Here is a 26,755-nt window from a genome sequence, read left to right on the forward strand (position 1 = left end):
ATGAGCCTGGAACTCCTTTATGAAATTCATAGCCATTCAGCCGATACAGCATCTTTAGAGTATAAATTGACATTTATGAAGGGGTGCCGAAAAGCTCCTGGCTCTGGGTAAAAGAAAATGTAGGAGGATCAGTAAATTATGATTTTATTTAATATATTCCCCTTCCACTTTCACACACTTATTGCAATGGTCTTTCAGTATTTCTAAGCCCTGTAAAAGAACTTGGAAGGCCTTTCATGACACCCTTAAAGCAATATATATATATATATATAAGCAATTTTGATGATAAAGATACCTCCTAAAAGGTATGCTAACATCCTAGCTTCCCCGGTTTAATTTTATATATCAACAAAATTAGAGAAAACTGTCCACTTAAAAACCTATGCAAAAAGAAAGATATGGTATATAGGTGCAATGTAAAATCTGAAGGAATAAATTATAATTACATACAGGGTATGAAAAATTTTATTAAGTGAAGAATTACCAACCATGAAAGCACATTTAAATATAAAACTAAATCAACCAGCACCAATCTAAGCAAATTAATATGGGAGTTAAAGGACAAAAATAAGGATTTTAATCTGAAGTGGGAAATTATTAGCCATGCTAAATCCTATAGAAAACCTGACAATCACTGTGATTTCTGTACTGATGAACTTTTCCAAATATTAACATCTAAACACAAACTTATTAACAGTAAATGTGAAAAAGGTTTATCTTGCATGAATTCTTATAGATATGTATTTAAAAACTATAAATAAAAAATAAAATATAAGATATAATAAAAGATAGATTAAAATATTAATTAGATAAATTAAACGGTATAGATATGTATTAAAAGGTACAATTAAAATATTATAAATCATATAAAAAAGTGGATAGAATGTAAACTTATTAAGTTGTAGGTAAAATTGAATAGAAGGAAGAAGAGGAAGAGACCCCCTTCGGTCATGAATAACCATGGGATTGCACCTAGAATGTTACCCTCCGAGGCACAAGTCCCGGCAAGGTTGCTTATGGAAGGCCAGCAGTCGCCCATGCATACCAGCCTCCTCTCTCCACACCACCGATGTCATCCAAGGGAAATGCAAAGGCCAATACAGCTTGGCACCAGTGATGTTGCAACTCATTTCTACAGTTGAGTTAACTGGAGCAACGTGAAATAAAATGTCTTGCTCAAGAACACTACACGAAGCCCAGTCCGGGAATCAAACTCACAATCTCACGATCATAAGCTCAACGCTCCAACCACTGAGCGATGCACCTTCACAGGTAAAATTGCATAATAGTAATAATAATAATGTATATCGTTTCTAGTATTTATTTATTTTTTTTTTATATTATCTAGTTTCAGCTCACGAGCTGTGGCCATGCTGGGGCACCGCCATTAGTATATTGAAATTCGAAAATTACATAATGAAGAAATTGCTTTTCAACACATAATCTGATGACGTAGAATACAAGTACAACACATACAATAGTAATAATTAGATTAATAAAAGTAGTGATTGACCCTTTGCACCAGCGCTTACGAGTAATTAACTTGAAAAATAATTTTACTTAATTAATATAAACTATATGTCTTCTCCAACTCTCACAATTAATAATAAGAATTCGAAAATAAATAGATTCACTTGTAGTTAATAGTGATATTAAATCTAAAAGTTCCTTTGTTTTCAAACATATTAACACATATATACACACAAAAAATATTAACACACATACACACAAAATATTAACAAACATTAACACACATACGCACACAAAAAATTTTTAAAAAATAAAACCAAAATGCATATGAATGTGTAACGCTTTTAAATAAATATTAACACACACACACACACACACATAAATTTAACAAACACATGCACACATAAATTTAACAGGCCCCTGTTGTTGATCAGAGGTTGTCTTTACAGTCCACATTGCTATAACATCCACTTTTTCATTTCATGTTTGCACAGGCTAGTCAGTGTTTGTTGAGGCAGATGAGCAGCTGGATGCCTTTCCAGTCACCATCCTGCATCCATTTCCAAATAAGATAATATTTCCTCATTGATAGATATACTTTTGCAGAATATTGGAAATGCATGATGCATGCTACTGCATCCTCAGCAAATGTCTAGCAAATCCACTCACAAAGCTTTGGTAAACCCAGGGTTATAATGGTTAGAGTAGAAGACACTTGTCCAAAGGGCAATACAGCAGGACTGAGCCAAGAACCATGTGATTAAGAAGCAAACTTCTTAACCACACAGCAACACAAGCACCTGTTGTAAATATAAATATTGTAAATATACACTCTGCAGATGAAACGGAAATTATAATTGTATAAAATGAACCATCAAAGTGTGACACAATTTATATCTTAACGAAGAACTGAAAGACAACTGACCCTCACCACCACTCCTTCTCTTGTATATGACTAATACTTATTTTAATGATACTGTTGTAATGAAAGGTTAAACAGGTACTAATCAATACAAATTTAGACATGAAATGTCTAATTGGAAGAGGTATGTACAACCAACAGTTCAAAATATTGATATTTCATGTTTCTGGGCAGACAAATTTTTTTTCTTTTTCCATTTGCTGGATCTGGAGGAAGGGGCAGGGTGCCAGGCTTTCTCTGACTCGCTGAGGGTGACAAGATTAATATCTATTTCTTTACTGCCCACAAGGGGCTAAACATAGAGGGGACAAACAAGGACAAAGGGATTAAGTCAATTACATCGACCCCAGTGCGAAACTGGTACTTTATTTATCAACCCTGAAAAGATGAAAGGCAAAGTCGACCTCGGCGGAATTTGAACTCTGAACGTAACGACAGATGAAATACCGCTAAGCATTTCCCCCGGCGCGCTAATGTTTCTGCCAGCTCACTGCCTTTGACAAGATTAATATCATTAATGCTTCACTTAAACTGTTGCGAGTTAACACTGGCAGGAAACATAAGGGCAGAAAGTGAGGGGCTGATATTCCTGTGGGAAGGTTACTGGGGGTTGTGGTTAATGCAAAACCTGAGGAATGAGCGCACATGGATGATGAGAAAGGGTGGAAAGATGAGTGAGTCAAGAGTACTTGAGTTGAGATAGCAAAAAATCAACTAGATCCAAAAAGCAAAGGAGACCATTTTAGTAGAGGTAGAAAAGGCAGAGAATGTAGTCTGCATATCTGTGAGTGGCCTTTCTCTGGATGTGGTTTAAGATGTCTGTGTGAGCAGAAGTTACACTCACAAATATAGGAGAAATACTCCACTAAAGAACCCAATATTTATTCAATTATGCTTAAGTTTATCGATCTGCCAGATCAATCAAGAAGACACACACACATCTGTATAAATATTGTTTCTATCTATCAAATCTACTTACAAGGCCTTGGTTAACCCAGGGTTGTAGTAGAAGATACATGCTTAAAGTGCAAATCAATGGGCCTGAACTAAGAACCATGTAGTTGAGAAGCAAACCAGCTAGAGCCAAAAAACAAAGGCCATTTTGGTAGTGGTAGAAAAGGTAGAGAAAGTAGTCAGCAAGCTTGTGGGTCAAAGGCTGGAATATGTCTGTGAGTAACTTTGTCTATCTGTTGAGTGGCCTTTTGCTGGATGTGGTTTAAGGTGTATTTAGTGGAAAGATTTATCTTTCATCTATTTCATGGCATGAAATAAAAGACCAATGCAGACAACACTATAACTTTTTCACCTTACCAATCTTCTGCAGATTGCATGTGACCATTGCAATACTGACATCGAGTACCTGAGACACTTCTCTAACACTTTGACATGATTTTGTTCAATGGTTGCTTTCAATTGCTCATTGTCAAGACTGCATGGCGGTCCTCTACCTTCTTCATCTTCAAGGCTCACTACTATGGAATTTCTGAAATCACCTTCCTACTGTATGATCACTTGTGGACCCCTCTCCCCTGCTCTGTTGATATTGGCAGTGGTATGGGGGGCATTGTGCCCAAGCTTGAACTCATGCAAGAAAAGTAAGCGAAGGTTCTTTTTTGTAATGTTCATAATTAAGGGCACCTATGCTTTAAGAATGCTTTCAGTCTGAAATAAGTAGAAAATTATTAAAGAGCATACATCTATTATCAAGTATGCTGAAATTCACCTAAAATATAATTTAAATTCTATGATAAAATTGTGTTTCAAAACACAACACTTAAGAGGCCATACTTCTACTATAGGCTCAGGCCAACCAAAGCCTTGTGAGTGGATTTGGTAGATGGAAACTGAAAGAAGCCCATCATATATATATATATATATATGTGTGTGTGTGTGTGTGTGTGTGTGTGTGTGTGTGTGTGTTGTGTGTGTATGTTTGTTAGTATTTCTCCTCCAATTACCACTTGACTACTGCTGTTGGTGTGTTTAAATCTCAATAACTTTACAGTTTGGCAAAGGAGGCCAATAGAATAAGTACTAGACTTAAAAAATAAGTCCTGGGGTCAATTTGTTTGACTAAAATCCTTCAAGGTGGTGCTCCAGCATGGCCGTAGTCAAATGACTAGAAATAATAAAAGAATATACATTTATACACACAATGGGCTTCTTTCAGTTTCTGTCTACAACATCTACTCACAAGGCTTTGGTCAGCCTGAGGTTGTAATAAAAGACACCTAGAAACTCTTAGACTATGAATTTTGTCATATACATAACTTTTGACAACCATATCTTTTGTTTTCGCTGTACCCCAGGTGTGTTTGTGTCATACAAGCAAAGTATTTCTACAATGTTTGAATATAACTAGAAACCGCCAGGATTTAAAAGTAAATGAAGAAAAAAAAAAACAAAACAACAAATTATGGAAGAAAAAATAGCAAAAAATAAAATGGAAAAAAATGTCTGTCCAGAACAGTTGAAAATTCCTTCACTAACTAACAAGCTATTGTCTTTTTATAATCAGGCATTATGCACAATCAATTCATCATACACAATATTTGTCCTTAACAGCAAGTGAAGGATAAACAACCTAGTTAATCAACAGACAGATTTGTTTTCATTACTGGATAGTGTGTGTGTGTGTGTGAGATGGGGGGGGGAAATAAAAATAGAGAAATATAGAGAGACAGAGAAAGAGGAAAACAGAGAGAGACAGACAGATAAACAAAAAGAGTAAGATAGAAAAAAAAGGAAAGAAGAGACAACATACTCTTACTCAGCTAAACAGGTAAGACATCATTAATTTTTTGGTTCTTTTTCCAATCATGTTGTCAACTAATTTGTGTATTTTTTCCTGTAACTTTTTGTATCACTTCATAGATAACTTTAATAAGATTTAAAAAACATTTGCTTTTCATTTTGTATATTTTCATCTAATTTCTAGTCAGAATTATACCATACCTATCCAAAACAAACCACAGTTTTTCTCTCTCCATTTTTTTTCATTCCATTACCATTCTTTCCCTCTTAATCCTTTCTGTCAGAGAGCATAGGCTCGAAACATAAAAGACTTCTGCATTTTTCCCAAGTGTTAAACTAATATACCTGCTTGTTGTTCCTAGACCTGCCTTCACCTTTATTTTTCTCTAAATTTGAATATATATATATATATATATATATATATATATATATATATATATATATATATACATATATATAAATAATAAAGAAAGGAGAGGGTAAACGTTTTTATTTCTCTTTCCATTTCAGAATTACAACTATTAGTGGTTTGGAGTTTAACTGCTCTTTCTAGTGAGTCGGATGTCCTATTATGGCCATCCCTTATATGTTTGCATATATATAAATATATATATGTATATATATATATATATATATATATATATATATATATGTATATGTATATATACATATATATATACATATTTATGTATATGTATATATACATATATATACATATATATATATACACACATATATATATATATATACACATATATATACACATATATACTCTTTTTCTCTTTTACTTGTTTCAGTCATTTGACTGCGGCCATGCTGGAGCACCACCTTTAATCGAGCAACTCGACCCCGGGACTTATTCTTTTATAAGCCCAGTACTTATTCTATCGGTCTCTTTTGCCGAACCGCTAAGTAACAGGGACATAAACACACTAGCATCGGTTGTCAAGCAATCCTAGGGGGACAAACACAGACACACACATATATATATACATATATACGATGGGCTTCTTTCAGTTTCCATCTACCAAATCCACTCACAAGGCTTTGGTCAGCCCGAGGCTATAGCAGAAGACACTTGCCCAAGATGCCACGCAGTGGAACTGAACCCGGAACCATGTGGTTGGTAAACAAGCTACTTACCACACAGCCACTCATATATATGTATATATAATAATAATAATAATAATAATAATAATAACACCAGAAAGTGATAAGTGCAGAATCTGTGGACAAAACGGTGAAATTGTATGCCATATTACCAGTCAATGTATGCTACTAGCCCAGAAGGAATATAAGATATGCCACAACAATATAGCCAGGCTTGTCCATTGGACACTTTGCAACAAGTATGGACTTGAGGGAGCAAAAAATTGGTTCAACCACAAACCTAAAGGCATCGTTGAAAATAGAAATGCAAAGATCCTATGGGATTTTATGATTCAGTGCGACTATGAGATAGAGAATAAGAATCCAGACATAGTCTTAATTGAGAAAGAAAATAAACTATGCTGGATCATAGCATGCTCAGCTGAAAACAAGGTATGCGATAAGGAAGAAAGAAAAGTTGATAGATATGACAGGTTAGCTTGGGAAGTTAAGCAGTTGTGGTCAATGAAAAAGGAAGCAGTAGTACCAATAATTGTCAGGGCCCTGGGAACAGTGAACAAAAATCTTGAGAAGTACATGGAACAAATAGGGGTTGCAATAAGAGTGGATCACTTGCAGAAAACAGCACTGCTTGGAACTGCTCAAATATTCCGGAAGGTGCACTTAAAATAAGAGGTGTTACCTTAGTTCACTGGTAATGAACAGCTGACACTGTAATACATCTCCAGTTTTAGAAGCTGTGCAAAGGCAATAATAGTAATAATAATAATGATAATGATAATAATAATAATAATAATAATAATAGTTTGCCACCCAATAAATAGTGATGATGATGATGATGATGGCGATGGTGGTGGTGGCCCTGGGAATGATAGGAAAAGGGGCTGATTGCTACCTAGCTCAGATACCAGGAAACCCCAAAATGGCAGAAATTCAAAAGATAGTGCTCATGGGAACTGCTCATATCCTACGCAAAATACTTTCTATGTAATCTCAAGTTTTAAAACAAACATGCTTTTCTTATGGTTTCTTAAACATTCTCAAGAACAACACTATGTACAAAACCAAATATATGGCACCCTAGGCATAACATCAACATGACCTTTGAACTTGTTGTCTCTTGAGGTCTCTGGGTGAGACTTGGAGCCAACTTGTACAAACAAAATAATAATAATAATAATAATAATAATAATAATAATGATGAGAATGATCCCTGGCTTACCATCCCTGCAAGAAGTGCAAAAGATTGTCTTAACTGGTACATCACACGTATTGAGAAGAGCATTGTCGATGTGAGAATTATTACTACCCATGTATTTTAATTTAACTTAAAAAAAAAAAAAAATGAACTAACTATTGAGTTTGGTTTGATGGCCTACCGGTGTGTACTATGAGTTTCTTTGCCCTAGGAGTCGGGAAGACACTCGGCAAGAAATGGAAGCAAATTTGAAAGAGGAAAAAAAAAGTAATAATAATAATAATAATAATCCTTTCAAAAATAGGCACAATGCCTGAAATTTTGGGGGAGGATGCACTTTATGATAATAGTGATGATGATGATAATAATAATTTCTAACAGACATACAAGGTCACAATTCTTTTTAATCTTATTTAATTTTTTGTTTTTGGTATTTATTTATATAATAAAGGGTGGCACTTTAGTTTATCAGCCCAAGGAAGCTGAAAGACAAGCCTGACCTCAGCAGGAGTTGAACACAGAATGCAAAGAACTGGAACAAAAACTGCAAGGCATTTTCTTTTCTGACACTCCAATGTTTCCTACATCAGTGGTGACAAATTTTGGCTTGGCACAAATTTGGTAGACAGCAGAAATGTATCTAGCCTTTTCACTAGCAGCTGCTTGGAGATTTTTGTCAGTCTATTATATATATATATATATACTTGTTTTTGAGCACATCACATTTATAGAGATATTATCTTTGGACAAATACTACTGTAAATTTGCCTTTCATGATGTATTCATGTTAAGTACAACACACAGAGAGTTATATATTGTATTACCTCTTTTCTCCACTATAAAGAAAAGAAAGTCAATCAATGATATAGTTCCTAAATGTTTTATATGACCATGTAGGTTTATCCCAAGTTGTGGTGCATTAACAAGCTCCAAATCAGAGTGAAATAAATTTATCTGCATCTACTAGGACAGTAAGAAAAAAACCCCCAAAAAACAATGAATTATATACTAATATCCACTCGCATAATAAAATAAGTGTATAATAAAATAAAAATAAAATCTCAGCAGTTTTCTCCCCTCAAGGGAAATTTCTCCCCCTTTTCTATTTCTTAGCAAGCCCTCTTTCTCTCTGCCTCTACTGCTGAAAACAACTGCAGATGGCAGCAGCAACAACAGCAGCGACCAGTCAAACTTAACACGTATGTATTATATATTTTGTTTGTATCTTTGTGTGTGTAAGGGGTGTACTGAAAAAGTTCATTGGCTGACTATGAAGGTGTGATGCTAGAGCTGTGAAATATTGTATGATGCATTAATTTCAACCCTTCTTATGAATAACTGCATTGTTTCTTTCCAGATAAATTAACCTCTGACTTTTCAAAGAAGACTTCAAAAGTAACTAGTAGCAACTTCTGTTGAAAATGGACAAATTTCGGCATCATTGCATTATCAAATGCTGATAGAAAATTGGTTTAATCCCCAAGGACATTCATGCTGACATGGTTGCTACATTAGGGGATGATGCCCCAGCTTTATCAAAAGTGCAAAAGTGGGCAATTGAACTTAGGAGAGGAAATGGAGAGTCTTGAAGATGAACTAAGGTCTGGATATCCTGCAAATGCCACCACTGAAGAAAACATTGTGTTCACTACATGCTGATGGTTGACAGCTGATTGACAATAAATCAAATGGTCAATGCTATTAGCATATGCTGTGATAGAGTTGAGAATATTCTGTACAACGAATTTGGCATGACAACGGTTTCTGCTTGCTGGGTGTCATGTCTTCTGACACTTGATCAAAAGTGTACCATACTGATCAAATCATGGGAAAATCTGACATCGTTTGAGTCAGATCCAGCTGGTTCCCTTGAATGCTCCCTAACCCAAGATGAATGTTTGGTTCATCACTTTGAGCCAGAGACAGAGAGATGATCCATGCAGTTGAAACACCCTCCTCACCAGCTCCAAAGAAGGCCAAGGTTGTTTCATCTGCAGGGAAGGTGATGGCTCAGATTTTTGGGATGCAAAAGGCATTGTGTTTAGTGACTATCTTCAAAAGGACCACACCAACAATGGAGAAAACTATGCCAACTTGCTGAGGCGGTTATGAAAAGCTATCAAGACCAAATGCCCAGGAAAACTGACAAAAGGGGTCTTGTTTCATCAGGTCAATGCACCAGCACACAGATTCTTGGTTTCAATGGCTACTGTATGTGAGTTTGTCTTTGAACTGGTTAAACAGCCTCCCCATTCTCCTGATTTGGTTCCATCTGACTATCATCTGTTCCCCAAAATAAAAAAACATTTGGCTGGGAATCAATATTGCAGTAATGATGATGTCATATCTGCTGCTGGCGACTTTTTTAACCAAGAGGACGAAAGCTTCTTCACCAATGGGATCCAAGCACTTCAACACATGGAACAACTGTGCAGACCACAAGATGAACAATGTTGAAAAGCAAATCTCATTTGGTCATATTCCATGAGACTATCTTCATCAGCCTATGAACTTTTCACCCAACCTTCACATGTATGCATTCACGTCTGTAGGTAATTTTAGCAACATGGTTTTCCATAGAATAAAATGTCCGTCCCATCACAGATATCAGAGATATTTAAAAGCATGAAAGACAAATTTACTATTTAGTTATCTACATACTCTCTCTCTTAAATGATTTCTTATTCCCAAGATAATTGCTGCCACAATTCCTATTTATCCGTCTTTTCTTTCACCTCCACATCATTATCTTCATACAGCTTGTATTGAACTTGTGATACGTTATTCACCATTCAGAATTGACTGCAGTGTTGTTTGGTATTGCATTGTTGGTCATTGATCTTACATTATTTGTAACCATATATTGCTGTTTATCTAGTTGACAGTAGGAGGGATTTGGTAACCAGAGAAGAGTTTGTAGAATTGCATCATACAAGTTCTTCACTTTGAATTATTATCATGGCTGTTATCATTTATATTACATGCATTTGATCATAATTCGGTTTGGCTACGACTGATAGCGTACTAATTGCTCAAAGGCGTTTGTAATAAATTCATTATTTGCGAGTTATTTCATCAATGAATTTACTATTAAACACACATACTTCAGTGGTGCAAATGAAAGCAAAACAAAATGCGGTTTTTATGATTAGAAAGCCTTTAGTGGAAACAACAATTCCGATGCAACAATATTAAAATCAAGCATCATAAAACTTATCTTCTAAGTTAACCAAAAATATTTCAGTTTACTAGCCTTTAACACAAGTGCGGCCAATTTAGAAGCAACACCTGATGCTAAAATTGCTACTGGCTTTCTCTGAGATCAAACGGAGACATCAATATGCAATTAATATTTCAAAGACTGAAGGGATGCAGAATGAAACAGTAGCTTTCTAAAAGCTGAGTGATGGTTGCTAAACCTAAATATATAAATAAGGTTTGCGTAAATAACTAATTATATATATATGTATTATATGTATGTAGGTATGTATGTATGTGTGTATGCATGCATGTATATGCATATATGTATGTATATCTATCTCTCTGTATGTGTGTATATATGTGTGTGTATACATACATACATACATACATACATACATACATACATACATACACATACAGTGTAGGCTAAAAGTCATGCACAAATTAGGTTCAATACACTCCGGAATTGTCAAAGACATGCTTCAATTTTTCTAAAATTGAGTAGAAACGAATAAAATAATGAAGAATACGTATGTATTTGTACATGATGAACAAAATAAATAATAATAATGATGATAATAATAATAATAATAATAATAATAACAATAGTTACAGGAGAAGGCACTACTTGAAACCTTTGGTGATTTGTTGTTGCTTGCTATTTGAGAGTCTTTCACAACAGCAACAACAATAACAACAACAATAATAATGATGATGATGATGATGATGATGATAATAAAAGTAGTAGTAGTAATAATAATAAAGCCTGAAGCCTCTGTATAGACAGTTTATACTTTGAAGCTTAAATGCTGATGTAGACCAAGCAACAACCCATCAGTGGCTGAGAAGCTTAGGACTGAAAGAAGAGACTGAAGGTTTCATATTAGTGGCACAAGATCAAAGCTTGCTTACCAAAAACTACCAGGCTAATGTTCTTCAAAATAATTCTGACCTTAAATGCAGATTCTGCGACATATTTGATTGAAACAATAGATCAGCTCGTCTCGGGATGTCCTGTGTTGACACCAAACAAATACAAAAATTGCTACGATAGGATAGAACAGTATTTACATTGGAAAATTTGTAAATGCTACAAAATCAGCTCTCCTGCTTACTGGTATGAACATAATCCTGAACCAGTCGATGAAGGTAAAAATGACACTATCCTCTGGGATTTTCCAGTCAACACTGACAAAATGATCCATGCTAATCAACCAGACATAGTCATTAAAGATAAGGAAGAAAATACTTGTAGACTAACAGATGTAAGTGTTAAAAATACTGATAAAAATATATCTTTAAAGAAATTTGACAAATTAGGTGAATATAAATACAAAAGATGTGGCATCTTAGAGCCAGAACTGTTCCTGTTATTGTGGGTACTCTAGGTAGATAAGAAAGGGTAGTCAGAAACATCTAGATAATATCCCAGGAGAACTATGTCTCAGAGAAATCCAAAAGATTGTGCTATCAATTACTGCCCACATCTTTAGAAAAACCCTACCAATTTAAATATCTGTGTTGCATTACATGAAAATATTTCACTATTGCCCCTACTACTTCCCTTCCCCAAGCTTTCAGTCATACTGTAACCTCTCTTATCCTTTGGGTATGTCTCAGCAAGTGATTGTAAGAAACATGCCAATTAAAAGTAAATAATAATAATAATAATAATAATAATAATAATAATAATAATAATAATAATAATAATAATAATAATAAACCTTTAATATCTACAACTATTGTGTGAATATTTATCCTTTTCTCTCTCCCTGAGTATTTGAAAATGTAAACATCATCCTCCTTTTTCTTCTAAGAACACTACCATTTCTCTCTGTGCAGTCATACCAAAGACTATATTTAGTAAATCTCAAAACTTTACTATCTACAACTTGTTTTCTTTTCTTTTTGACTCTCCCTGAGTATGGGAAAATGTAAACATCCTTTACATTGCAAAAGTCCTACTGTATTCTCCAACTGGACAGACAAATGAACATCAAAAAAACTTTAAACTATTACCCAAATACATAAATACACCTTTTATTGTAACAATACAATTGAATTCAGAAATTTAAAAACTCAATGATGTGAATATCAGTATATATATGTGTGTGTGTGTATATATATATACATGTGTGTGTATATATACATGTGTGTGTGTGTGTGTATGTATATATATATTGTTGTTTTTACTACCAGTAATTTCAAATAGAACACGCTGAAATTCTTCTTTTCAAGGCAGCACTCTCAGTGGCCACTAGTAGTAGTATACACATTTGACCCCTGCTGACCCAAAGGGTGCGAAGATTCTTTTGTTTCTATGGCTGATTTCCCCACCATCTGCCGAATCTATTTATAGACCTGTAGAACATGAGTTATTCACCAAACTGCTACCCAGCTATTTCCTCCTCCAACAATGGTAGAGGTGGTGATGGTGATAATCATAAAAAATAAAAATAATATACTGCAGCTGCTAATATTAAATACTACTAATACTACAACTACTACTATTATGATAGCACAGGAATATGAGGCCCAACTACCACCCTTACCACTACCCTCACACCTGCTACTGCTGCTATTGCTGCAACCACTGCTGCTACTACACAAAAACAATAATATCAGTGATGAAAATAATAATAATGAAAGGAAACAGGTGAAGCCTCCTCCTCATGGGCTGATTAATGATACATCTAGTGATGGTGTCACAATAAAAACACTCGTAATTGCACAACCTGATAATCACTACCTCATATGAGTGACAATGAAAAAACAAAATATTGTGAATAACGGTGGTAATGAAAATGAAGCCATTGATGGTGACAGTGTTGCGCCCGGCAGGCTCAGAGGTTCTAGTCCGGATCCAGCCTGTCGATATGCAGAAAGGGACCACCACACATGGCGTAGGTGGAGCAAGCAAATTACTGCTGTGGTCATGGAGTGTTACTACCTGAGTAACCTGGTAGATGAAAATGGTGCTCAAATTAGAGGTTACCAACAACATATGTATGATCATTGGAGGGAAAAGGGATTATTTTAACTCACAGAACAGAGATTATGTGATCAAGCTAGAGCAATAAGAAAAATTCGTTGGTTCACAGAAGTAGAGCTTGAAGCTATCAAAAGACATGTCTTGGAAAATAGCAGCAGAGAAAACGATGAAAATATAGTTCTTACTAATAGGAGTAATCTCATAGCACAGGAAAGGAGCAGTAGTAGTTTACTTGATGAGAGACATATAGATGATCTGTAAGAAGACAATAAAAGTAATGGCGATATGACAGATGAACAAAAAGCAATCTACTCCAGAATAAAGTCAAGACTACAGGAGAACGATAGTGACATTATTTGCAACATTAAAAAGTTGATCAGTGGAAATTGAGTCAAGAAACAAAAAAATGTCAATGAAATTCTGAAATACATCAGAACAAACAACACCACAGAAACAAATAATTTGATCAAGGCAGCAAGTATTGTTGTAGCAGAAAACGTGGGTGTTGGTGTCAAGAAAAAGAAACATAATGGGAGTGACAAAAGAAAAGATCCACGGTGGAAAAGAAGAATAGAGGCAGGGTTAGATATGCTCTCGAAGGAAATTAAGTAAAAATTAAGTAAAAAAACCCAGAAAAATAATCCAAAATCTTTGTCCAGTACCAGATCGATCTCACTGTTAGTCATGGAATGTGTAGGAGGCTGTAGAAAATTTAGTAACAGTAATAAATAGTTTATCTAATACAAGCCAAAGTTAACAAACTCACCATTCAAAATAGTTTCAAAGGCAGAGGTAATAATAGGTTCTACTCGGGAAATTTTATATGAATAGTATGAGAGCTTTTGGTTTTCTCTTCACTTAAATTCCGGCCTTCCTTTAGCATTCCTGTTGTTTTAGATCGATGGATAGATATATGTATATATGTAAGTATACTGAAAAGTCTTAATATGTACATATAATACATAATAATCAAAATAAGCAAGAAGAATGACTCTGGTAATTTGGTACAATTGCTTCGCACTACATCATTTTATTAAATGTTGTAAGTATTACAACAGATTTAAGATGTTGAGTACTCATCAGCCAATTATAGAGGTTTTCCATTAATACAAAAATTTTCAAATGAAGTGGCAACATTATAGAGAAGGTAGATATACAGACAAAGATGTAGATTTAAATTTTAAGAACATATGAGGTAGTGAAGTCCAACCACTGACTGACCAAGCTATGGCTGTACCTAACATAGCTTGGTCAGTCAGTGGTTGGACTTCACTACCTCATATGTTCTTAAAATTTAAATCTACATCTTTGTCTGTATATCTACCTTCTCTATAATGTTGCCACTTGATTTGAAAACTTTTGTATTAATGGAAAACCTCTATAATTGGCTGATGAGTACTCAGCATCTTAAATCTGTTGTAATACTTACAACATTTAATAAAATGATGTAGTGCGAAACAATTGTACCAACTTACTGGAGTCATTCTTGTTGCTTATTTTGATTATAATCACCCCACAAATTTTTATGGATAACACCATACAAAATTCTGGTGTATCTAAATTAAGTACCATATTCATTCGAATCTAAATTTTTGGTGAACTTATAATACATAATATATATATTATAAAAATATGTTAATGTTATCTAATTTCTGAACGGTTTTTCTGCCGTTTGTTTATGTAGCTTGATTTTTTAATATATCAGTTTTTTGCTAAGATACAGACGCGAGTAAAATTAATAACAGAGTACTGAAAATAAAACTTCAGAAACAGCCTAAAGGGAGATAATTGAGGAAGACTTGAAAGTCAATGTAAGATCGTAATCATGTAAAGTAAATATAATAAATAATCCAGAATCCTTGTCCAGTACCAGACTGGTCCTAAAATCTAATCAGTTCATGCCAGTCATGAGGCCAAACATGACTGAGAGTTTCATCTGAATCCATCTACGGACAAAAAAACAAACACAACTGAAAACAATACCTCCATCTACGCTAAGGTGGAGGTAATAATGATAATAATAATAATAATAATAATAATAATAATAATAATAATAATAATAATGATAATAATAATAATAATAATAACAACAACAACAGCAACAACAACAACAACAACAATAATAATAACAACAATAATAATAATAACAAGAGCACTTAGAGAACGCAAACTTCCGCCATGGCAACACCAACCCCCTCTCAATGATTAGCCAGAGATGATTTTTAAAAAGAGAATATCTGAAATAAACTTGACTGCACTCACAAACGAGAATACGAAAAATTAACCTGACCACTCTCAAAGATAAAGTAAAAAAACATGAAAAATAATCCAGAATCCTTGTTCGGTACCAGATCAATCCCAAAATCTAATCAGTTTGTGCCAGTCACGAGGCCAGACATCCCTGAAAGTTTCATCCAAATCCACCCAGCAGTTTTTGAGATATCTTGTCCACGGACAAACAAACAAATACGACTGAAAACAATACCTCCACCTTCACTAAGGTAGAGGTAATGATAACATTTATGGTTTCAAATTTTGCCACAAGGGCAGTCATTTTTGGGGGAGGGGATAATTCGATTACATCGACCCCAGTGTTTCACTGATACTTAATTTATCGACCCCGAAAGGATGAAAGGCAAAGTCAACCTCTTCGGAATTTGATCTCAGAACATTGCAACAGACGAAATACCACTAAGCATTTCGCCCAGCCTGCTAACAATTCTGCCAGTTTGCCACCGCCTTTAAGATAATAATAATAATAATAATAATAATAATAATAATAATAATAATAATAATGATAATGATAATAGTAATAGTAATAGTAATAATAATAATAATAATAATAATAATAATAATAATAATGTAATGTCAAATGTTCTGGTGTGTGACTTTTGGCCCAGACTATATATGTATGTATGTATGTTCCCTCAAATCTTCAGTTATATTTCCTTACACTGAATCAGCAAGAGGGTACTTTGAATGTCAGATAGGAATCGAACCTAATTACTCTGTTTTTGAAAATACACATTTACCTCCAATGGAAAACAAAAGCATTACTCTCTTAAAACAAACTGATATGAGGCAGCAATATCAGTTAATGATAACCAGTGTTTATATCGTTAAGTACATTTCAGTTAATGATTTATTCTGTGTTATCACTGAATTATATAACACAACAAATAAAACAGCATTCGATAACAATAATTGTAATTATTTTAATGTGAGAGACAGCAGGTTGAAATGATGAGAAACAACACAGCAAATGTGCATATGTGTTTGTGTATGTATGAGTGTATATGCATGTGTGTGTGTGTGCATGTGTATATTCATCATTTAATATCATCCAAGCAAATATAATCTGTGGATGAATGACATTACATTATTAACATTATATAATATAATATAATGTGATATAATATAATATAATGCATATTATATGATCAATAGTATACGTTGATAGCTGAGAAATAATATATCATTTTATGGAGTTTAAAGACTACTCAGAAATTATAACAGAAAAAAAACATGAAAAAAAAAACTAACAACAAAAAAAAAACAAAGAATCTGTTATCAAAATGAATAGAAAAAATACAATAAACATATGTTTTAGCACGAAAGAGCCAAAGCCATGAAATACACGAATACCATACAACAATGAAAAGGAGTTCAGTGTCAACAGCAAAAAACAATAACAACCGCAAAAAGGAAAAGATTAATGGAGTAGTGTTCTTGGATCAAGTGCTCCAAAACAAAGGAAATTATGAGCTGTTACCTGATATGGTATTTGGCACTGTGGCGTGACCTTGTGCACATTCTTCAAAGCCTGGAAAAAGGTTAGGGAATAATATGTAGGATAGAAACAATTCTTGTTTGCCCGCTTCATGTTAATGCCTGTAAGATTCACCCACTCATTCATTCATTCGTACATACATTCCGTCAGTTTCCTTGATGATGATGATGTTGATGATGATGATGATGATGATGTTGATGTTGATAACGACGATGATGATGTCGACGACGAAGACGACGACAATGATGATGATGAACAAGGGGTGGTTGGAGTGGTTCATTTTCATATCTTTATTTTTCTTCGGTTTTTAATATTAGGAAAACATCAAAGTCTCACGTACAGTTTCAAATAGGCTGTATGTATATGCATATCATTGCGTCACTGTATCAACTAAACAATTCGATGCTGTTATATACCTCTGATCACAATGCACTTCCTCACATTGTTGTACCTTTCGAATGATACCATCCTGCAGGCTAGGTGGGCAGGACAACACGACCCCCACCCCCTGAACAGAAAGCCAGTTCATTGCAGGGTTGTCCATTTACAGCTGAATGACTTGGAGCAATGTAAAATAAAGTATTTTACTCAGGAAGTCACATGGCTTAGTAGAAAGGGCATTTAGATCATAATTGTAAGGTCATGAATTTGATTCTACAAGAGTAGCTGTGTAGTAAGAAGCTTGCTTACCAACCACATAGTTCTGGGTTCAGTCCCACTGTGTGGCACCTTGGGCAAGTGTCTTCTACTATAGCCTTGGGCTAACCAAAGCTTTGTGAGTGGATTTGGTAAACGTAAAACTGGAAGAAGCCTGTCATACATATATATATATATGTGTGTATGTATGTATTTGTGTGTCTGCGTTTGTCCCCCTACCATCACTTGACAACCGATGTTGGTGTGTTTACATCCCCTGTAACTTAACAGTTTAGTAAAAGAGACCGATAGAATAAGTACTAGGCTTCCAAAGAATAAATACTGAAGCTGATTTGTCCAACTAAGGTGGTGCTCCAGCACGACCGCAGCCAAATGACTGAAACAAGTAAAAGAATAAAATAATAAAAGTGTGTTTTGTCCTTGAGCAAGACCCTTTATTTCACATTGCTCCAGTCCACTCAGCTGGCAAAAATGAGTAGTACCTGTATTTCAAAGGGCCAGCCTTGTCACATTCTGTGTCATGCTGAATCTATCTGAGGACTACATACACATGTATGTGGAGTGCTCAGCCACTTGCATGTTAATTTCAAGAGCAGGCTGTTCCATGAATTGGATCAACTGGGACCCTCATCGTCATAACCAGCAGAGTGCTCAAGATCACAAAGCACTCACTGTTGATCAACACTGAACACTAAGCCATGCATCTTCACATGTATGTATACGAGCATGCATTAATTCCCCCAGTCATTTGAACTGAATGGGGAGTAGCATTAAACTTCATCCGGTGTTACATCTAAAGTAAACCAAAATGACAAAGCCTAAACTTAAAATTATGTTGTATTAAACATCCTAAACCATATAAGTATACAATAAACGGGTCTTTCTTTAGCTAGAAATTTCTGTTATGTTAGAGCAAATGTGACAAAACCTTTTAAGTACCAAGAGTGAGTTACAAGTGCATAACAAACTGTGAGAAGAGGCTCATATATATTGAGAAAAGTAACCAATCACTAGAATATATTTACACAGGATGCAATGTAAATTTTAATACCTAAGACATGTAGAATGTAGATAACTCTAAAATTATTCATTTGAAAACCTTAGTTGTGGACATTACAGCTGATGTGGAAACATTCTATTGTTCTTTTAAGTAACCAGAAAAATTCCAGTTACTGTATTTTCCACCATACAAGTTGAATTTTTCAAACTGAAATGTGCACAGCCAATAAAGATAGGTTGACGAATACACCAAGATATTTTTGGAGGACCAAAACATCTATGTGAAATGCAACAGGATTTGGAAAGACAGTGAAGGTTTTTTTTAATGTTTACACTTTATACTAAGTCAATTTATATGCTGGAACATATGGTGTTTCCTGTTTATTGCAAAAGGACAATAGGATATTTTCATACTAACTACAATCTCCACAGCTAAGATTTTCAAAGAATTGCAAAAATTTGTTTGTATTATACATGTATCAGGTAAAATGAATTATAACTCATAAGTGTGCAGTGTTACTTATAATTAAGTGCTGTTTTGATCTTATGGCTTAAACCATTTTTTATATATGGGTCTTTAATGAATTTCATCTGCAAACAGCTAGATGATGGAATGTTATAGCTAGAATGCCTCTCATCATGTCTTTCCTGTCAGGGATGACTGGGGTTAAACAACAACAGCAGCATCATTATTATTGTCATCGTCATTTAACATCTGTCTTCCATGCTGCCATGGATTGGACAAAAAAACCCTGTAAAATAAGTTTTCATCAGGTATAACTTCCATACACACCATACTTCCGTGTGTCTACCAAATCCACTCACAAGGCTTTGATCAGCCTGAAGCTATAGTAGAAGACACTTGCCCAAGGTGCCACACAGTGGGACTGAACCCAGAACCATGTGGTTGGGAAACAAGATTCTTACCACACAACCACTCCTGCAGAATCAAATTCATGACCTTACAATCATGATCCAACTCTAAACAGTTGATCAGTATGCCACCAAGGTTCACTCACTTCTCATTCTTTCATCCAAGCTATCTGTATCTTAACCCCTGCAATCTATACTAAACACTTCTCAGAGTCCTTTCTTTGCCTGACCAAAATTTTCCCAGACAATCACCCTACAGGTACCAGCCTGTAGAATTTCAAACTGAAAAGTAATTATATTGATCTCAGCAGTATTATTAGGGCCTGCAGAAGGGTTGTAGGTACTGTTCCTTCTATTCAGGCTCATTAACTTTTTTTCTTTTTTTTTTGATATCTCTGAATTAGTTGGGACTGTTGTGAGTTCAATTTGTTAGCACCATCACCAGCACCAGTGTCAGCAGCAGCAGCCGTTCAAGAATTTGGACCTGGAGATCTCCATTTCCAGGGACTTCGAGGGCCACCTCCCAGTGGTGTTGGGTGTGAACAAAGAACCCTCGACTACAACAAGACGACCAAAGTTTTTTTTTTCCCAAGGTCTGGGGTCTCCTGCCCCTAAGCCCTAGATCATCACCCATTCACCCTTACCCGTCTTGTTGTTTAACAACAACAACAACAGCAGCAGCAGCACTGTCACCACTACCAACACCACCACCAAACAAATAAGACAAAAACAAGTTGAGATAAGGGAGCCTCTACATGGTCATTTAACTTCATAGAAATAACAGCCTAATTTCCATCAAACTATACTATCTTCATAAATAACATTTTATAATGTAGTCAAAAGTATACAATTCCAGATTAAAATAAAATGGGAATGGTTGGAACACTTAAGATCATAGGTTTTCTCAGTCAGTAATGTCCACGAGTTAAACAACTATAAGAACAAAAGCAGTTAAAGTTAATAGTTTCAGTTAAAGAATTCTTACCAAAAATCTGATAAACCATTCTAAGAGTATTGGTTGTAGCTTTGTGGGCAGCATTCTGGTCTAAGCACCTCATATAACCCCTCATAACTTGTTTATCTTTTGGAATTCATATGATTATGAATAAATCCCCCATAAATCCTAAAAGTTCACACACTTAAAATTTGTTTTTTTAAAATCAAAGTATAAAATGCAGACAGTTTTAAATTTTTGCTTTAAATCTCAGCACTAAATAACACTTGGGTGCACCATTATTCCATTAAAATGTGTTTATTGGGAAAAAAATATTGATAAACATCAATATATCTCAGAGTGATAAGGATATGAGGAAGGTATCAGATGGTTGTGAGATGTGCTTAAAATAACAGCCAAATCACCCTTAGATCGCACAAATTTCTTTTTTCTTTTTGCTTAATCATATGAATTTTCGAGTGTAGAACACAAATTCAGAAATATATTCTGAAAATTCCAGAAAATAAAAAAGTTATGAGATGTTATATGAGGTGCTTTGCTTTACTTCATTAGCCATCATAAAAATCACAGAGTTGTCCTTACACACTGTTAAACAGCCTTATGTAATAACTGAAAACAAGTAGATCCCAAGAACTTGAAACATATTTGTGGACTGATTTGATTAGCTGGTTACCAATGGTTATGAGTTGCCCGAATATTACTGTTAATCAATACATCCACAGAACATAGAGTTAATGGAGTCTGACCAGAGAATCCCATGGAAAACCTGAATTCATATTCCTATGAAGGTGATCTTCCTGCTCTTGAAACTCGAATGATGAGCAGTTATACCTTGATGCGTATCTTGAGCTTCATCTTTTTTTACCATGAGGAAACTGAAGCAGAAGGGATGCTGCTACTTAAAATGGTAGATGACATTCAAAGGTAATTACAGACAGCATTGGATCACCTTCAAGAAGAGAACTTCTGTGTTGTTGTTTTTTATGTGTGGAAGATGTACTGGAATCACTTTGTACATTCCCAAGAGACACTGCTCAAATCTTGCTCTTTTTTTTTTCATTTGTTTCAGTCATAAGACTGTGGCCATGCTGGAGCACTACCTTGATGGATTTTAGTCAAATGAACTGACCCCAATACTTATTCCATTGGCTTCTTTTCTGGATCACTAAATTATGGGGACATAAACACACCGACACTGGTTGACAAGCAGTGGTGAGGACAAAAACACAAAGACACACACACACACATGACAGGCTTCTTTCAGTTTCCGTCTGTCAAATCCACTCGCAAAACATTGGCTAGCCCAAGGTTACAGGAGAAGACACTTGCCCAAAGTGCCACATTGTGGGACTGAACCCAGAACCATGTGGTTGAGAAGCAAACTTCTTTCCACAAAGCCAGGCCTGTGCCTCAAAATATAGGTAACATATATATGAAATACATTATTTCACATAACATCTTGCTTATAGGTAGAAGAGTAACTACAAAGTCATTCAAAGATATGAAACCTCATTGATTAACAATGATTAACAAATATACACTATTGATTTAACAGTTCATTCAAGGAAGTTGTTATTGTTTAATCCAAGGTCAGTATTCCTTTTATAAACCTATGATCAAAGTAATTTCCATTGTGACTGTTCAATCTTTATCTTATTATATTTTTTAAGGATACAATCGATAATGTTGTCCTAATGTCATACTGTATCTAGGATTACAATATCTGTGTCCTTCAATGTTCTTAGCTAGTAATATGTTATTTGAGAGATACTTGGTTGTTATTTCCTGAAGATCTAACAAGTGTGAAGAGGCCCCCATTGTTGTCTTACATTTAAAAGTAGTTGATAAATGACCAAAGAGATTCAAACCTTTATTAGTTGAAGGTTTGGAGAAAGTGGGATGGAAATAGGATTCAAGCTGACGATTTGCATACTGAAATTGTTTTCCAGATTCCTTAACAACAAAGGTTGATGGCAGGTCAGGGTTTTCTGTGGAATAACCACGAGGTAGTTGGTTATACGTTGCTGGTACTCTCTTGTTCCCACCCTGAAATAATAAATTGTGAAATAGAATTAAATAGACTGTACATTCTAGAAGAAAAAACATGTTTTAGAATTTTTCTTTTATACCTGAATTTTCTTTATTAAACTTTTGCTGAATAAGGGCAGCGCACAGAATTAACTATTGCAGAAGTATGATACTAAGGAGAAAAGTTTGTGTACAAGGGGGTGCTGAAAAGTCCCTGGTTTTAAGGGTATCATAAAAGGCCTGGTTAGAGGTCAAACCTTTTAAGTTCTTTTATAGGGCTTAGAAAAAGTGAAGGACCGCTGCAATAAGTGTGTGAATCTGAGAGGGGGATATGTTGAATAATATCATAATTTACTGATCTTCCTGTATATTTTCTTTTACTCAAAGCGAGGAACTTTCCAGCATCCCATTGTATACTCCTTAGTTTCAGATGTGTGTGTGGCGATGGAAAAACTGAAAGTAACTTTAAACCATTAGTATTTAAACCAATCATATCCAACCGAAATATCTTACCTGCTTTACATTCAAACCAACAAGATCTAATTTCTCATACATACCCTACAATGTCATTCTAAAAATAAACAATCACTGAAATCTCAAAAATATGAGAAAATGCATGAATAATTCAAAATAATGTGAATAAACAATCATTACATTTAACAGAGTAAATCTTAAGAACATATTAAAAAATGCATTTTAATCTTTAAACCAGTAACTAGTGTAGAGTGGAGGCGCAATGGCCCAGTGGTTAGGGTAGCGGACTCGCAGTTGGAGGATCGCAGCTTCAATTCCCAGACCGGTCGTTGTGTGTGTTTATTGAGTGAAAACACCTAAAAGCTCCACAAGGCTCTGACAGGGGGTGGTGGTGACCCATGTTGTACTCTTTTGCCACACTTTCTCTCACTCTCTCTTCCTGTTTCTTGAGTAATGCTGCAATGGACTGGCGCCCTGTCCAGCTGAGGGGAACACATATGCCATAGAAATTGGGAAACAGGGCCCATGAGCCTGGCTAGGCTTGAAAAGTATGAAAAATAAAAAAGTGTAGAGCATGCATGAGGAGGACAAAAGACTAAGCTAAAAGCTAGAGGTTTCAGTGCAAAAAGATTGAAGAAATTCTCAATGATCCAATCATGTGATTGACAGATTGTGTTGAACTATTTTATTCATGAGATCTCAATGCTAAAACAGAGAACATTGACTGATATGGTATTTCTATATATTAAAGAGGAAATATAAACCAACAATGCATCAGAAAAATTTTAAAAAATGAAACAAAAAATATAGTTGATAAAATAAAATTAGATAAATTTGTACAACACACAGTGTCCTGCTAACAATAACATCACAACTCTGCAAAACACATGACTTGGTAAAGAAAGCTCTATGTGGTCTACTGGAAATAGTAACCAAATTTACATCAAATTGTGCCTTCATTCAAAAAAGAAAATGGAAAAACATATTAGATAATGTACTCCAAGCATTCTTAAAATTATGAGATGGTCATGGCTGGAATGCCTTTTCTTTGATTGTAAGTATGGTAAGTATGCGCAATGATAGATAACCCAGGGTTAAACAACAACACAGGAAGTTATTTTATGATGTTTATGCAGTACTTACTTTGAAAAGAGTCTGTAATTTTAATATGAGATCAGATAATCTGTGTGTTTCAAGAATCCATTATTATCAAAGTTATGCATGAGAAATTTTAACCGAATGGATATTTTGTTGTAAGCACACTGCTTACAAGGAAGAAGATAAAGTATCTGTGAGTTTAAAGGTTCATAATTTTCTGTGGATGGAATTCATTGAAATGAAAAGCAAATGAAATGGTTTCTCAGAAAGAAAATCAAGGAGAGTTGCAGACCCATTGAATAACAAGTTCTATAGAATTTTCCCTGTGTGAATAATAAAATTGTTTATAACATTGACGTTTTACAATCATATTTAACGTGTGTAAAGGCCTAAATCTTTTATCTCTATTTTAAAGCTCTATTGGATAACAAAGGTTTACTACTCCCACGCCAGGAATGGTACTGCTGCTACACTTACAGACATCCTAGTCTACAGCAACCAAAAAAAAAAAAAGCCTATCCAACTGAGTGGCATGAGGTCAGTCACTGACATTCTCAACTTCAGGCCTACAGATGTGTTATGTCCTCCCTATGACTTCTCTATTGCTACTACAATGGCCTTTGCTTCTCAGAACTGGTTGCTCTTGAATTACTCCAACGCAAGCCTTCCCAGCCTACTTGTCTCTCTCTTCCTCAACATCATCTATATTGTCATCACCCATCCTTCAACCCTCAGCTCTGTGTTTTACCCTGTCCTTTCTCACAAGAAAGAATTTTGGTCCTGTAGAATACCACTCTGCTCATATGTTTCCCTGTTTAAGAAAAAAGACTTCAACCACCTCAGTCTCACCAGCATCAGAGGGCCTGCAAATATGTACGACTTCTTCCTCTAGAACAACGGCTTTCAACTTGGATCCATATGACCCCTGGGGTTTCATGCTAGTAAAATAATAAATTGGGGATTCACAGTAGTATTTTAAGGACCCATGAAAAATTTTGATTTAAATGTATGTATTAAAATTACTACGTTTCTTTCCCTAACATTTTTCATAGTTCAATCTATACAAGTGCAAATAACAAAATAGGAATTTTGAAAGAAGTTTCTATAAAACTGGTTTTTAAACATGGAATGGCTATGGGGATCTGCCAGAGTCAAATAATAATCTAAGGGACCATAGGTAAAAAAAAAAAAAGTGGCTGAGAACCACTACTCTACAACAAATCACACAAAAAAAGAACAAAAAACACACCCCTAAAAAAGCCCAGATATTTCAACAGATCAACAATAATCTTTCTTTCCAGCTCAAAAATTCACAATCTTATAAACCCTGCTAAGCTGATAACATAGTACATAGGACAAATTAATGGGGTGAGAGTCAGTACTTCTTCAAATCATGCAGTACAGTCTTCCAAAAATAAAGGATGTACTGAATAATAAAGGTTCAGATTCACTATGTTGGGCAAAACAACAAGATGCCATCCAAGAATTTGGACCTGGAGATCTCCATTTCCAGCAACTTCGAGGGCCACCTCCCAGTGGTGTCAGGCGTCAACGAAGAGCCCTCGACTACAACAAGATGAACAAAGTTTGTTTTTTTTTCCAAGGTCTGGGGTCTCCCGCCCCTAAGCCCTAGATCATCACCTGATCACCCTTACCTGTCTTGTTGCTTAACAACAACAAACAACAAGATGGTTATGACTGGTCATATGCTTACATGTCACAAAAAGATAGGATGCTTATGACTGATTTCTGCTGGGTATGTTAGCCAAAAAGACATACTGGATGTGACTGGTTATGACTAGTCTCAATGGTTATGTCTACAAGAAGGGATGGTTATAAATCTGCTCAATCAGAACGGATCTAATGCCAAATAAGAAAAACAAAGAGCATTGGATATGTTCAACTTCTAATCTTATAAACCAATTTAGAAAATGCTAATAAAATAAGTTTTCATTTTACTCACAAATGCTTAGATGGTGATCTAAGCATTTGATGTTTTATAGTTTGTTTTGTAACTGCAATGTTATTTCAATTTTTGATACAGATATTGATGTTATTGATTCTGACTTTTCTTTATTTCTGTTTATATTACCATTAGATAACTACAGACTAGTTATGACCAGTTATGACTAGTTATGTCTACAAGAACATGGGATAGTTATAAATCTGCTCAATCAGAGATATCCATGTATGTCCACATATTTAGACGTTTTGAAGAATACACTGAGTATCTT

General features: G+C 34.9%; 1 protein-coding gene and 1 long non-coding RNA gene across 7 annotated transcripts in view; one reads left to right on the forward strand and one right to left on the reverse strand.

Annotated features, from left to right (window-relative positions):
• The window catches only part of LOC115232355 (tubulin polyglutamylase ttll6-like), a 497,092-nt gene that overhangs the window by 3,434 nt on the left and 466,903 nt on the right, over positions 1–26,755 (reverse strand). For 5 of the 6 annotated variants that reach the window (XM_036513235.1, XM_036513233.1, XM_036513224.1 and 2 more), the window contains 2 exons: positions 22,790–22,967; positions 17,420–17,470 (listed from right to left, as the gene is read on the reverse strand). In XM_036513235.1, the coding sequence (XP_036369128.1) occupies positions 17,420–17,470; positions 22,790–22,967 (229 nt within the window). The remainder of the gene's footprint in view (positions 1–17,419; positions 17,471–22,789; positions 22,968–26,755) is intronic. The other variant, XM_029802194.2, reaches the window with a different exon arrangement.
• LOC118767887 lies at positions 1,117–13,089 on the forward strand. The gene is made up of 3 exons (XR_005003794.1): positions 1,117–1,272; positions 9,452–9,456; positions 13,079–13,089. It is a non-coding gene; the product is annotated as an uncharacterized LOC118767887 (long non-coding RNA).

This window comes from Octopus sinensis, linkage group LG2, assembly GCF_006345805.1.
Source record: "Octopus sinensis linkage group LG2, ASM634580v1, whole genome shotgun sequence".
Taxonomy (NCBI): domain Eukaryota; kingdom Metazoa; phylum Mollusca; class Cephalopoda; order Octopoda; family Octopodidae; genus Octopus; species Octopus sinensis.